The sequence below is a fragment of the Panicum hallii genome, chromosome 2, assembly GCF_002211085.1.
Source record: "Panicum hallii strain FIL2 chromosome 2, PHallii_v3.1, whole genome shotgun sequence".
Classification (NCBI taxonomy): domain Eukaryota; kingdom Viridiplantae; phylum Streptophyta; class Magnoliopsida; order Poales; family Poaceae; genus Panicum; species Panicum hallii.
The window spans coordinates 45,309,212-45,322,424 of NC_038043.1; the positions used below are offsets into that span (position 1 = coordinate 45,309,212).

General features: G+C 47.3%; 2 protein-coding genes across 2 annotated transcripts; both read left to right on the forward strand.

Annotated features, from left to right (window-relative positions):
* The first annotated feature begins 315 nt into the window (after positions 1-315).
* LOC112883084 (dicarboxylate transporter 2.1, chloroplastic-like) lies at positions 316-4,805 on the forward strand. The gene is made up of 4 exons (XM_025948311.1): positions 316-1,169; positions 2,627-2,940; positions 3,663-4,111; positions 4,366-4,805. The coding sequence occupies exons 1-4, from the start codon at positions 396-398 to the stop codon at positions 4,479-4,481; spliced, it is 1,653 nt and encodes a 550-aa protein (XP_025804096.1). The 5' UTR covers positions 316-395; the 3' UTR covers positions 4,482-4,805.
* Positions 4,806-5,340: 535 nt separating this feature from the next.
* On the forward strand, positions 5,341-10,723 carry LOC112883519 (dicarboxylate transporter 2.1, chloroplastic-like). Its single transcript, XM_025948820.1, has 4 exons — positions 5,341-6,579; positions 8,829-9,142; positions 9,523-9,971; positions 10,227-10,723. The coding sequence occupies exons 1-4, from the start codon at positions 5,872-5,874 to the stop codon at positions 10,340-10,342; spliced, it is 1,587 nt and encodes a 528-aa protein (XP_025804605.1). The 5' UTR covers positions 5,341-5,871; the 3' UTR covers positions 10,343-10,723.
* Positions 10,724-13,213: the final 2,490 nt, after the last annotated feature.

Genomic DNA, 13,213 nt, shown 5'->3' on the forward strand with positions numbered 1-13,213 from the left:
TTAGGTAGCGGAAAGAAAGAAACAGAAGAGCATGATTGTTTCGCGAGATAAATATTTTATAATTTAAAATTTAGAACTATAAAATTATTTTTTATTATACGAATTGTTGTTGTCATGTAACTTATAATATTTTTTTTCTATGCACAAATTATGAAATTATATAGACTGGACTAATATACCTGATAGCACTAACAAATGGTCCCCACAATGGCCCTCCCCGTATAGCCCACGTGTCAGTGAGCTACTCAACTTGAACCCATCGTCCGCACCATGATTCGATTTCAGCCGTTAGTATCTAGGCTACCAAACACTTCAAAAAGCTCGCTCTCCGGAAACTGAACGACTGAAACCACCGCCCGCCTCCTCGACCGCTCCGCCGCTTTCCGCGGCCGCCGATGGAGAGCCTCCGCCTCGCCGTCGCCCACCGCCCTCCTCTCCCGGTACCGGCGCCGGGCCACCTCCGCCGCCGCCTCCTCGTCCACCACCTCCCCGCCCCTCTCTCCCTCCCCGACAGCTCCCTCTCCCTTTCCTCCCCGCAACACCATCGCCTGACCCCCATCCCTCGCCGCCGCCTCCTCCTGCCTCTCCTCGCCTCCCAATCACCCGATTCTAACCCCGAGCCCGAATCCGCCGGCGCAAAGATCGTGCCGCTCGTCATCTCCATCGCGGTCGGCCTCGCCGTGCGGTTCCTCGCGCCGCGGCCCGCCGAGGTGAGCCTGCAGGCATGGCAGCTCCTCTCCATCTTCCTCTCCACCATCGCGGGGCTCGTGCTGGGCCCGCTCCCCGTCGGCGCGTGGGCCTTCCTCGGGCTCACGGCCGCCGTCGCCACGCACACGCTCCCCTTCACCGCCGCCTTCTCCGCCTTCACCAACGAGGTCATCTGGCTCATCGTCATCTCCTTCTTCTTCGCGCGCGGGTTCGTCAAGACCGGCCTCGGCGACCGCATCGCCACGTACTTCGTCAAGTGGCTCGGGAGCAGCACGCTGGGGCTGTCCTACGGGCTTACCATCAGTGAGGCCTGCATCGCGCCGGCCATGCCCAGCACCACGGCGAGGGCCGGGGGCGTGTTCCTGCCCATCATCAAGTCGCTCTCCCTCTCGGCTGAGAGCAAGCCCAACCATCCATCGTCGCGGAAGCTCGGATCCTATCTTGTCATGACGCAATTCCAGGTAATCGAGTAATGTAATTAACCAGATCGCATGGGGTCAGTTGATGAACTTGCTGATTGCGACCTGATCATAGACCATATAGATATTATATACTGCAGAGACTGTCCATTTCTGATATGTTAATGCACTTAGGAGTAGTTGTTAATCACCAGTTCACCACCAAATTAAGAGTGTTCATTTTCCGAACTTTATTTGATTACAGAAATTGTTGATTTCTGGTTGCATTGGTTCATGGAGTTATGAACAAGTAGATGCTGAAGGTAGAATTTCTTAATTTTCAGAAAAATACTCAAATGGCACCAGTATGATTTGCCAAGTGGAGGAATGCAGGGTCTTGACTCTTGCAGGCCTGCAAGTGAGAAAGCCGTGTGTGTCAAATGACTCGTATCAGTTCTTGTTGAGTTAATCTTCTCCCAGAAGGGGAAAAACACTATTTCATAAATTCATCTGTTTGTTTCTTACAGGGGATGTTATGTTGTTTTGAGGATTTTACTTAAAAACAATGCGTTGTTCAAACTACACCAAAATGGTCCCTATTCATGATTCAGGATAGTAAAAAATTCTTGTCTTCTTTGAAAATAAGAAGAAAGAAACAGTTAAGCCTGATAAATGTTTCTTGTTTTGAACCATTCCTTCTTCAATATGAGACTTTTGGATCTGAACCTAAGCCATCTCTAATCAACATAATTCACTTCTCCCTTTTGGATTCATTGACGCCTGGGGTTTGCCTCGTGGATGACTATGATGTGCCATGTGAGAGAATGAATGCAATTTTATAATTTAATTATCTTACCTTACTCTTAAGATTTTGCTTTCTTGCTTCCAAATAGTTTCCACTAGATAGTACTTAACTGACAATTACCAAATGATTTTTAAACTGTACTCAAGTCATAAGACTAATGCAAGAGGTAACTGTAATTCTACAGGGATTGTTATATTAGCCCTAGTGCTGAAAAACATCCTTGGTGCATAGAGTCTTAGCTTTACTCAAAAGATGATTGACCTTTTAGTTTATCAGGGCCTCCTCTCAAGCCAATCACCACGCCCCGTTCTTTTGTAAAATCAGAGAGTATGTCTCTTCTTGTTGCCTCATAAATTTAGAAAAAATGTTGCCTTACAAAACTGAATCGTAGAAATTCAAGATGTTTCCCAAGTAAGGAAAATCATGGATTCACATTTCCGTACGGTGGGTATTGTAGGAGTTCTCAACCTGTAGTCTCATTGACAATAGGTGTGGAACCCATATGTCGGTGCAAATACCAGCAGATCCTCAGGTAGTAACTAATAGGATGCAAATCATGTAAATGCCTCTAAATTTAGGAATTCCATTGTTTAAATATGTTCCTTTGCAATCATAATTATTTGGGTTGATTTCTGTTTACTCATGATTGGCAAGTGTTTATATACTTTCTCCAATATGGTATGCTTGATGAGTTGATGTTTCTGTTACTTCGCAGGCAGCTGGTAACTCAAGTGCTTTATTCCTGACTGCTGCAGCACAAAACTTGTTGTGCTTGAAATTAGCAGAGGAGCTTGGTGTTATTATTACAAACCCATGGGTGTCATGGTTCAAAGCTGCTAGTTTGCCAGCTATTGTCTCTCTGCTTGCGACGCCATATCTGCTATACAAAATCTTCCCCCCTGAAACAAAGGATACCCCTGATGCCCCTGCATTGGCTGCAGAGAAGCTGAAGCGCATGGGTCCTGTGACTAAAAACGAATGGGTTATGATTGGCACAATGATTCTTGCAGTCTCCCTATGGGTTTTTGGGTAAGTTAATCCATGCCTGAAGGAAATCATCTCACAATATTGGCTTGTGATTTCAGTACGATCTTATTCTTTTCATGATAAAAGATCTGCATGGACTTTAGCCAACACTTCCTTTGATTTTGTTTCATTTATCATGGAATTGTCAAATGAATCGTGAAAGCAGAATAATTGTTTTATTGTTTCACCGTTAAGTTGCCATAACGAATCAATTCATATAATCCTGTTCCCGTTCTTTCTTTCTTTATGCTTTTCCTTACTTGCTTCGGAAGACTTCAGCATTTTTTTCTTTTTTTCTTTTTGAGATGCCTAGTTTAGCATGTGGAAACTTTATCCTGTTCCATTGCAATCTATGAAGGTTGTGTGGTTCAACGTTGTCGAGAAAAGTTTCTCTTATTCATGTTTAAGATGTTTGAATGCCAACCACAATCAATCTCCAGGATAAATACTGGTTGCTGTTTTTGGTAACACAATGTTTATTGGTTTATATCTGGTGATCGTATTCATTTGTATCCATCATTACATGCTGAAATACTTGGTAAATCATTTGTCATTTGTTTAAGTGACAAAATAGTAATGTACTTATTAAGCAAAGTGCTTCAGAACACCATACATGAGATGTTACACACATTGTGCATTTGTGCCATAGAAATAGTACTCTATAGTTTTGTTTTCCTCTATTGTGATGGATAACTATATGACCTATTGCACAAATATCTGTGCAGGGATGCTATTGGCGTGTCTAGTGTTGTGGCTGCAATGCTTGGGCTCTCCATCCTTCTCCTGCTCGGTGTGCTAGAATGGGATGATTGCTTGAATGAAAAATCAGCGTGGGATACATTGGCTTGGTTTGCAGTTCTGGTTGGAATGGCAGCACAACTCACTAACCTGGGAATTGTTTCTTGGATGTCAAGCTGTGTCGCCAAACTACTTCAATCTTTCTCATTGAGTTGGCCAGCAGCATTTTGTGTTCTTGAGGCCTCCTACTTCCTTATCCACTATCTATTTGCAAGCCAAACTGGACATGTTGGAGCCTTGTACTCAGCATTTTTGGCTATGCATGTAGCAGCCGGCGTTCCTCGTGCGCTTTCAGCACTTGCTTTGGCATTCAACACAAATCTGTTCGGCGCACTAACGCATTATAGTAGTGGGCAGGCTGCAGTATACTTTGGAGGTAATTCAATTTTAAATTAGATTATTATTCTTTAGCTCCCATTACTAACCCTGGCAATTGAATTTTTCTGTTAGTTTCCCTCTCTTTTAGACACTGGAGCTGGTAAATAAAAAAATAGTGAAGAAAAAACACACTTCCACAGATAATTCTATAGAATAGAGTGAGACAATCCAATTTTAAGCGTCCCTTCTTTTGTATGTATACAGTCCTTTGCAACTGGTATGACGGTAAATCTGTTTGCTTTCATTCTGCAGCTGGGTATCTCGAGCTTCCAGATGTTTTCAGGGTTGGTTTTGTAACAGCCTTGGTTAACACGTTGATCTGGGGAGCTGTTGGATCCATTTGGTGGAAATTTTTGGGCCTCTACTGACACCGGCTGCCATGCATGTTGACCGAATTTTTCCTTTGCTGATCGACAAATTGCTCTTCCTCATGGTTTGGAAGTTAATGAGCATAGTAAGAGAATAATGACCGTTGTTCATGCTAGTAAGCTTTCTTTGAAGTGATCAGCACACTTAGGGGAGTTCTCTCAGGCTGCTACGGCAGTCTTGTTTCTCCATCTTGTATAGTTACTCAGTTCTCTCGCAAATCTAAGTTGGCCTGGAATTGCTTTTGTGGGAAGATTCCTGAGTCAATTTTGCTGCAGTATTTTTATTGTTATTACTTTTACAGTTAATTCTGTAAACTTTGGTCAGCTGCATTGAAGCGGTATGCACTATGCAGCCTTGTGGCTCCCAAAGGACGTTGCCTCCATTTTACAGCTTCTTTAGACCAAAGGCTTTTGCCCCTGCTTTATTGTGAAAGCAAACAGGATACGCTGGATACACCAGCTTTCAAGGAAGTTTTACATCATATTTCTAGCGGAACAATTCAGAGTCCTCTCCCTCTCAACTCCCTCTAAACTAAGAAACTAACAGCACCACGCCAAATGTTCTTATAGCAAAGATGCCTCCAGATTCTATATTCTTTAACAGCCATATTTAGGGTTCATCGCGTCAGCCACAGGTGACGGTGAGCTTCATCTTCAGGGCCTTTTTCGTTTGGGAGTGGCACATAAAGTAAATAATCCGGAAAACACTAGCATTGGGGAAGAAATTACAATCTTTTGTAAATACTAGAGTGGAGGAATTCCCCAACCAATAAACTGGAAATTACAATCTCTTGAAATCTTTCACTCTAGTTGGAGCCGTCTATCACTGAGAAACTTCTTTACTTAGTCTGACAGTCCAAACAAACCTAGCTACGGGGCAACCGAAGATGATGTGATCAGTGGTTTCAGGCATCCCACACATCTTGCATTTCGGACACCCTGGCCAATTTTTCCTTTTGAGTTGTTCAGTGAGCAGATTGGATTGTGTCCATGGACAGCAGACATATGAAGAAACATGTTTTTTAGCTGCAGGTTGGTGTTCCACATCTCCCTCAGCTCATGAATTCATGCTTGATCGATCACCCCATGACACATCATCTCTATATCATAAGGATGTCCGTTTTGCAGCTTTTTAACCAACTGCTGCACAGATCATCATCGGACAGTCGAACTCGTCACCTTGGTGATCGTAGAGGCTTTGCCTGGCCATCTGGACAGTCACATTGTTTTGACCGCATTCAGCTCGCTCTTACAGTTACAGAGTTGCTAATATTAGCTATGTATAGCTCTGGACCTCTGGTCATCTCTCTCGCTCTCTCTCTCACTCTCTCTCTCTCTCTCTCTGCGTGTGTTCTTTCGTAGATTAACAGTATCAAATGTTGGGGATCTCATGTTCATCTTGGGCGGAAACACCGGGTCCCTCCCAAACACCTCCCTCTCCCTCCCAAACAACTCCCCGCATCATCATCGCCTCTCCTCCATCCCTCGCAGCCGCCCCCTCCTGCCTGTCCTCGCGTCCCAAGCACCTGATTCTAACCCCGAGCCCGAGCCCGCAGCCGCCGGCGCGAAGCTCGTCCCGCTCGTCATCTCCGTGGCCGTCGGCCTCGCCGTGCGGTTCCTCGTGCCGCGGCCCGCCGAGGTGAGCCTGCAGGCATGGCAGCTCCTCTCCATCTTCCTCTCCACCATCGCGGGGCTCGTGCTGGGCCCGCTCCCCGTCGGCGCGTGGGCCTTCCTCGGGCTCACGGCCGCCGTCGCCACGCACACGCTCCCCTTCGCCGCCGCCTTCTCCGCCTTCACCAACGAGGTCATTTGGCTCATCGTCATCTCCTTCTTCTTCGCGCGCGGGTTCGTCAAAACCGGCCTCGGCGACCGCTTCGCCACATACTTCGTCAAGTGGCTCGGGAGCAGCACGCTGGGGCTGTCCTACGGGCTTACCATCAGTGAGGCCTGCATCGCGCCGGCCATGCCCAGCACCACGGCGAGGGCCGGGGGCGTGTTCCTGCCCATCATCAAGTCGCTCTCCCTCTCGGCTGAGAGCAAGCCCAACCATCCATCGTCGCGGAAGCTCGGATCCTATCTTGTCATGACGCAATTCCAGGTAATCGAGTAATGTAATTAACCAGATCGCATGGGGTCAGTTGATTAACTTGCTGATTGCGACCTGATCATATAGACCATATAGATATTATATACTGCGGAGACTGACCATTTCTGATATGTGAATGCACTTAGTTGTTAATGACCAATTCACCACCAAATTAAGAGTGGTCATTTTCCGAACCTAATTTGATAACAGAAATTGTTGATTTCTGGTTGCATTGACCTTATCACAGTATGGTTCATGGAGTTATGAACAAGTAGATGTATGGTTCATGGAGTTATGAACAAGTAGATGTTGGAGGTAGAATTTCTTTATTTTCAGAAAAATACTCAAATGGCACTAGTATGATTTGCCATGTGGAGGAATGCAGTGTCTTGACTCTTGCAAGCCTAAGAGTGAGAAAGCCGTGTGTGTCAAATGACTCATACCAGTTCTTGCTGAGCTAACCTTCTCCCAAAAGGGGAAAAACACTATTTCATAAATTCATCAGTTTGTTTCTTACAGGGACTGTTATGTTGTTTTGAAGATTTTACTTAAAAACAATGCATTGTTCAAACTACATCAAAATGGTCCCTATTCATGATTCAGGATAATAAAAAATGGCAAAATAGGCATGTTGGTCCCTCAACTTTGCTCCGTGGATCAATTTTGTCCCTCAACTTTCAAATCGGCCAATCAAGTTCCTCAACTTTCGTTTTTTTGTCAAACCTGTCCTTGTACTGATGTGGCTGTCCATATTAGCGTGAGCATAATGCAAAATGTCCTTTTTACCCTTGGCTCCTTCCTGCCCTCCTCAATTTCCTTCAACTTCCATTACATAATTTACTTGGACCTATAATTTCCTGTCAATGGACTAACTTGGGCCACCATTTTTTAACCTTGAATTTTAGTACTTAAGTTACACGTCCTGATTTTAATTTCTACTACTTCGAGTAGGGTAGTATGGGTTAGTGTTTCTAAAAAATTCCTGAAATTGTGACGAGAGTAGTAGATCATATTCTTATACCCTTGTACACAGGCGACAAAAGCATCAATGTGAAGTTTGGACCTTGATCAGCATTAGTATAGAAAAGTAGGTGACAAGAACTTCGATATCAAGTACAATCTTGAAAATTGAGGAAATCAAGGAGGGGAAGAAGGAGCCAAGTGCAAAAGGGACTTTTTGTATTAGTCTCATGCAAATATGTAGAGCCATATCAACACAAGGATAAGTTTGACCTGAAAATGAAAGTTGATGGACTAGATTGGCTAATCTGAAAGTTTAGGGACAAATTTGACCCTCGAAGCGAAGTTGAGGGATGAAAATGCCTATTATGCCATAAAAAGTTCTTGCCTTCTTTGAAAATAAGAAGAAAGAAACAATTAATCCTGATAAACGTTTCTTGTTTTGAACCTATCCTTCTTCAATATGAGACTTGTGGGTCTGAAACTAAGCCATCTCTAATCAACATAATTCACTTCTTCTCCTTTTTGGATTCGTTGATGCCTGGGGTTTGCCTTGTGGATGACTATGATAGTGCCATGTGAGAGAATGTACGCAATTTTATAATTTAATTTTCTTACCTTACTCTTAAGATTTTGCTTTCTTGCTTCCAAATAGTTTCCACTAGATAGTACTTAACTGACAATTACCAAATGATTTTTAAATTGTGCTCAAGTCATAAGACTAACGCAAGAGGTAACTGTAGTTCTTCAGGGATTGTTGTATTAGCCCTAGTGCTGAAAAACATCCTTGGTGCATACAGTCTTAGCTTTAGTCAAAAGATGATTGACCTTTTAGTTTATAAGTGCCTCCTCTCAACCCAAGTCCCGTTCTTTTGTAAAATGTCAGAGAGTGGGTTGCTAAGTAACACAGTTTGCTGTCTCTTCATGTTGCCTCATAAATTTAGAAAAAAATGTTGCCTTACAAAATTGAGTCGTAGAAATTCAAGATGTTTCCAAAGTAAGGAAAATCATGAATTCACATTTCCATATGGTGGCTATTGTAGGAGTTCTCAGCCTGTAGTCTCATTGACAATAGGTCTGGGACCCATATGTCGGCGCAAATAGCAGCAGATCCTCAAGTAGTAACTAATAGGATGCAAATCATGCAAATGCCTCTAAATTTAGGAATTCCATATTTTAAATATGTTCCTTTGCAATCATGATTATTTGGGTTGATTTCTGTTTACTCATGATCAGCAAGTGTTTATATACTTTCTCCAATATGGTATGCTTGATGAGTTGATGTTTCTGTTACTTTGCAGGCAGCTGGTAGCTCGAGTGCTTTATTCCTGACTGCTGCAGCACAAAACTTGTTGTGCTTGAAATTAGCAGAGGAGCTTGGTGTACTTATTACAAATCCATGGGTATCATGGTTCAAAGCTGCTAGTTTGCCAGCTATTGTCTCTCTGCTTGCGACGCCATATCTGCTATACAAAATCTTCCCCCCTGAAACAAAGGATACCCCTAATGCCCCGGCATTGGCTGCAGAGAAGCTGAAGCGCATGGGTCCTGTGACTAAAAACGAATGGGTTATGGTTGTCACAATGATTCTTGCAGTCTCCCTATGGGTTTTTGGGTAAGTTAATCCATGCCTGAAGAAAATCATCTCAAAATATTGGCTTGTAATTTCAGTACAATCTTATTCTTTTCATGATAAAAGATCTGCATGGACTTTAGCCAGCAATTCCAGTGATTTTTTTACATTTATCATGGAATTGTCAAATGAATTGTGAAAGCAGAATAATTGTTTGATTGTTTCACCATTAAGTTCCCGTTCTTTCTTTCTGCTTTTCCTTGCTTGCTCGGGAATATTTTACACACATACATGGGATGTTACGCCATACATGAGATGTTACCCACATTGTGCATTTGTGCCATAGAAATAGTACTCTATAGTTTTGTTTTCCTCTATTGTGATGGATAACTATATGACCTATTGCACAAATATCTGTGCAGGCATGCTATTGGCGTGTCTAGTGTTGTGGCTGCAATGCTTGGGCTCTCCATCCTTCTCCTGCTCGGTGTGCTAGACTGGGATGATTGCTTGAATGAAAAATCTGCATGGGATACATTGGCTTGGTTTGCAGTTCTGGTTGGAATGGCAGCACAACTCACTAACCTGGGAATTGTTTCTTGGATGTCAAGCTGTGTCGCCAAACTACTTCAATCTTTCTCATTGAGGTTGCCAGCAGCATTTTGTGTTCTTGAGGCCTGCTACTTCCTTATCCACTATCTATTTGCAAGCCAAACTGGACATGTTGGAGCCTTGTACTCAGCATTTTTGGCTATGCATGTAGCAGCCGGCCTTCCTCGTGCGCTTTCAGCATTTGCTTTGGCATTCAACACAAATCTGTTCGGCGCACTAACTCATTATAGTAGTGGGCAGGCTGCAGTATACTTTGGAGGTAATTTAATTTTAGAATAGATTATTATTCTTTAGTTCACATTACTAACCCTGGCAATTGATTTTTTTCTGTTAGTTTCCCTCTCGTTTACACACGGGAGCTGGTAAATAAAAAAATAGTGAAGAAAAAACACACTTTCACAGATAATACTATGGAATAGAATGGGACAACCCAATTTTAAGCGTCCCTTCTTTTGTATGTATACAGTCCTTTGCAACTGGAATGACGGTAAACCTGTTTGCTTTCATTCTGCAGCGGGGTATCTTGAGCTTCCAGATGTTTTCAGGGTTGGTTTTGTAACAGCCTTGGTTAACACGTTGATCTGGGGAGTTGTTGCATCCATTTGGTGGAAATTTTTGGGCCTCTACTGACACCGGCTGCCATGCAAGTTCACCGAATTTTTCCTTTGCTGATGGACGAATTGCTCTTCCTCATGGTTTGGAAGTGAAAGAGCATAATAACAGAATAACGACCGTTGTTAAGCTTTCGTTGAAGTGATCAGCACACTTAGGGGAGTTCTCTCAGGCTGCTACGGCAGTCTTGTTCTCCATCTTGTATAGTTACTCAGTTCTCTCGAAAATCTATGTTGGCCTGGAAATGCTTTTGCGTGAAGATTCCTGAGTCAATTTTGCTACAGTATTTTTTATGGTTAGTGCTTTTACAGTTCACTCTGTAAATTTTGGGCAGCTGCATTGAAGCGGTATGCACTATGCAGCCTTGTGGCTCTCAAAGGACGTTGCCTCCATTTTGCCCCTGCTTTATCATAGTAAATGGTGGTGGGGATCTCATGTTCATCTTGGGCAGAATCAAATGCACGATCAACCTGAATTTTACACATACAGTGCATCTCCCTACATTGACCGATCTTTTCCTCCTTTCCGCAGCTCCTGAACTCTGCACCGTGTTCTTGGCGCCCTACATAGCACGTGACCTCGCCCCCGGCACACCATTACGCCGGCCGAAACCCACCGATTCCTTGCGTTCGCAGCAACCGCTCCCTCGACGCGGCGACCACCCCACCACCACGTCGGTGCCCTATGCATACCCTGCCGCGCGCCCGCACTGTTCGAGACGGGCAGACGGGGACGGTGGTCCAGCCCTCCTCTCCTCCCCGCCCCGTCCCGCCCGGACCACCTGATCATAACCAACTCAAAGGCCTGGTCCCCTGCGCACCGTGTCCTTTTCCGCTCCTTTCCCACGGACGCGACGCGACGGGTGCCGCGACGCCACGTCCGTCCCGGTCCACGCCGGGCCGAGCACGGCGAGCACCATCTCCTGATACTGGGCGCGACGCGACGCCGAAATATCCTGGCCGGCGCCGGCGGTCGGCCGGGCGACGCACGCCGGGTCCCGTCGCGTCGCGCTCCCGCGTCCACCCGTCCGTCCGTACCCGGCCCGCGCGGTCGACACCCACCCGTGGCGGGCCTAGCCGTGGGTGCGAGCGTGACGTCGACACGAGGACGCGCAGGCGCAGGCGCAGGCGCAGGCCGCAGGGGAATCTGTTCCCGTGTACGAGTACGAGCGGCGGCTGTTGGCGGGTCTCTGGAAGGACTCGCAGTAGGAGCACGACGCTGCTGACGCCTGGAGCGGCTCGGTGGCGATCGACGACGACGCAACATGACAGAGCAGCAGGCGCTAGGCCGCACGAAGATGACTCGACCCCGTCCTGCTGGTTCGGTTTGGTTTCGCGCTATCGCTATTCGTTGCAGCTAGCTAGCATCGCCTATGGCAGTGCACCACCTAGGTAGTAGCAACTAGCAAGCGAAGCGTAGCCGTGGCGTGGAAACGTGCCCGGGGCCCCGGCCTGCCTTCCGACTCGGCGCAAAGAGCTTTCCTCTGTCTCTCTACCATACCCATGCTCGACCGCGACAGGCATCCGGAACTCAAAAGGCCCGGTAGATACGGCCGGGACGACCGATCAGAGGTCAGGCACGAAATCTGCTGCCCGAAAAGCCTACCGGCTCTTGCAGGCAATGGGGAACCTAACGCCACTGCGAGCGGATGCCGAACCGGAACCGTCAAGCTAAATGAAAATGAAAAAAAGGAGCTTTCGCTCTGGTGCTGCTCGATCGATGCCATGCCGTGATCTCGACAAGAGAGAGGAGAGCTTTCCTGCCCCAGTCTGATTGACACCAGCTAGCAGCTCATGCCGGCCGCTCACGCAACAGTGAAGCCGTGGCGCGGCCCGCGCAGCGCACCGACCGCCAAAAAGACCAGGAGCTTTTGGCTCGTTCGTCGTCCCCAGCTCGAGTCGTGAGCTGTGACCGTGACCACAGCTGGGCAGAATGGCCGAGACGACCCTGCAAAAGGCGTTCGCGCCCTTTCTGCTCCTCCGGCCACCCCCCACACAACACCCCCACGCCCCACACATCGCACGGCGCGACCACCCCGCACGGAGCACGGAGCCCGTGCCCGTGCCCGTGCCCCGCGTGCGGAAGCGATCGAGGCCCCTCGGCGCGGCCGCGATTCTCACCTCCCGTTCCGCTCCGCCGCTGCTTCTCCGCGGGTCACGGGAAGGAAAAGCGAAAGCGCCCTGCGCCGCGCGCAGGAAGGGAATCCACGTCCCGTCCGGCCGGCCACTAGGCTCCGGCCGGTCTCCGGCGGTGCGTGTAGGTGTAGGGCAGGGGCTGGTTCGTGCCGCATAGTGCGCGGACGGATGGACCGGATCGTGTGGGAGGAGGAAAAAGCGGGGACGGACCAGACCGGAACAGAGCGGAGCCACGCTGCCGCGCATCGCTTTCCTAGCCGGGGCGGGGCGGGGGTCGCCGGCGCCTTTCGGCAGGTGCTGCCTCGGCTTGTCGCCGGTCGCCGTTCCCTCCCTCACCGGCAGCCAAGCGTCTCTCGTCGTTCGGGTCTGGACGATTCCCTGTCAGCTCGGCAAGGGTACAGTCAGTACAGGGGGCTACCACAAAAGCAGTGGACTAAACGCGATTGGGGGAGGGGACTGCTACGGCCTACGGGACACCGGACACGTAGCTCGCTTGTGCACCCGGAGAAGGGGTCCCGGTCTTTGAATATGTCCGGGGGGTTTCAGCGGACGCATGTGGCATACGTGAATAGGGCACTGTACTGCACGTACCTGCAGTATTCCGCTTGCATGGGGGCGGATGCAGTCTTCACTGCCGTGTGATCGGAAAGGATGTTTACGCTGGGGGGCCTTGGTAGAAAGACATGCAAGTTACATTGAAAGGGTGTAACCAACCCTGAAGTGAAATCACATCTCCAAAGAAAAGACCCAAGTC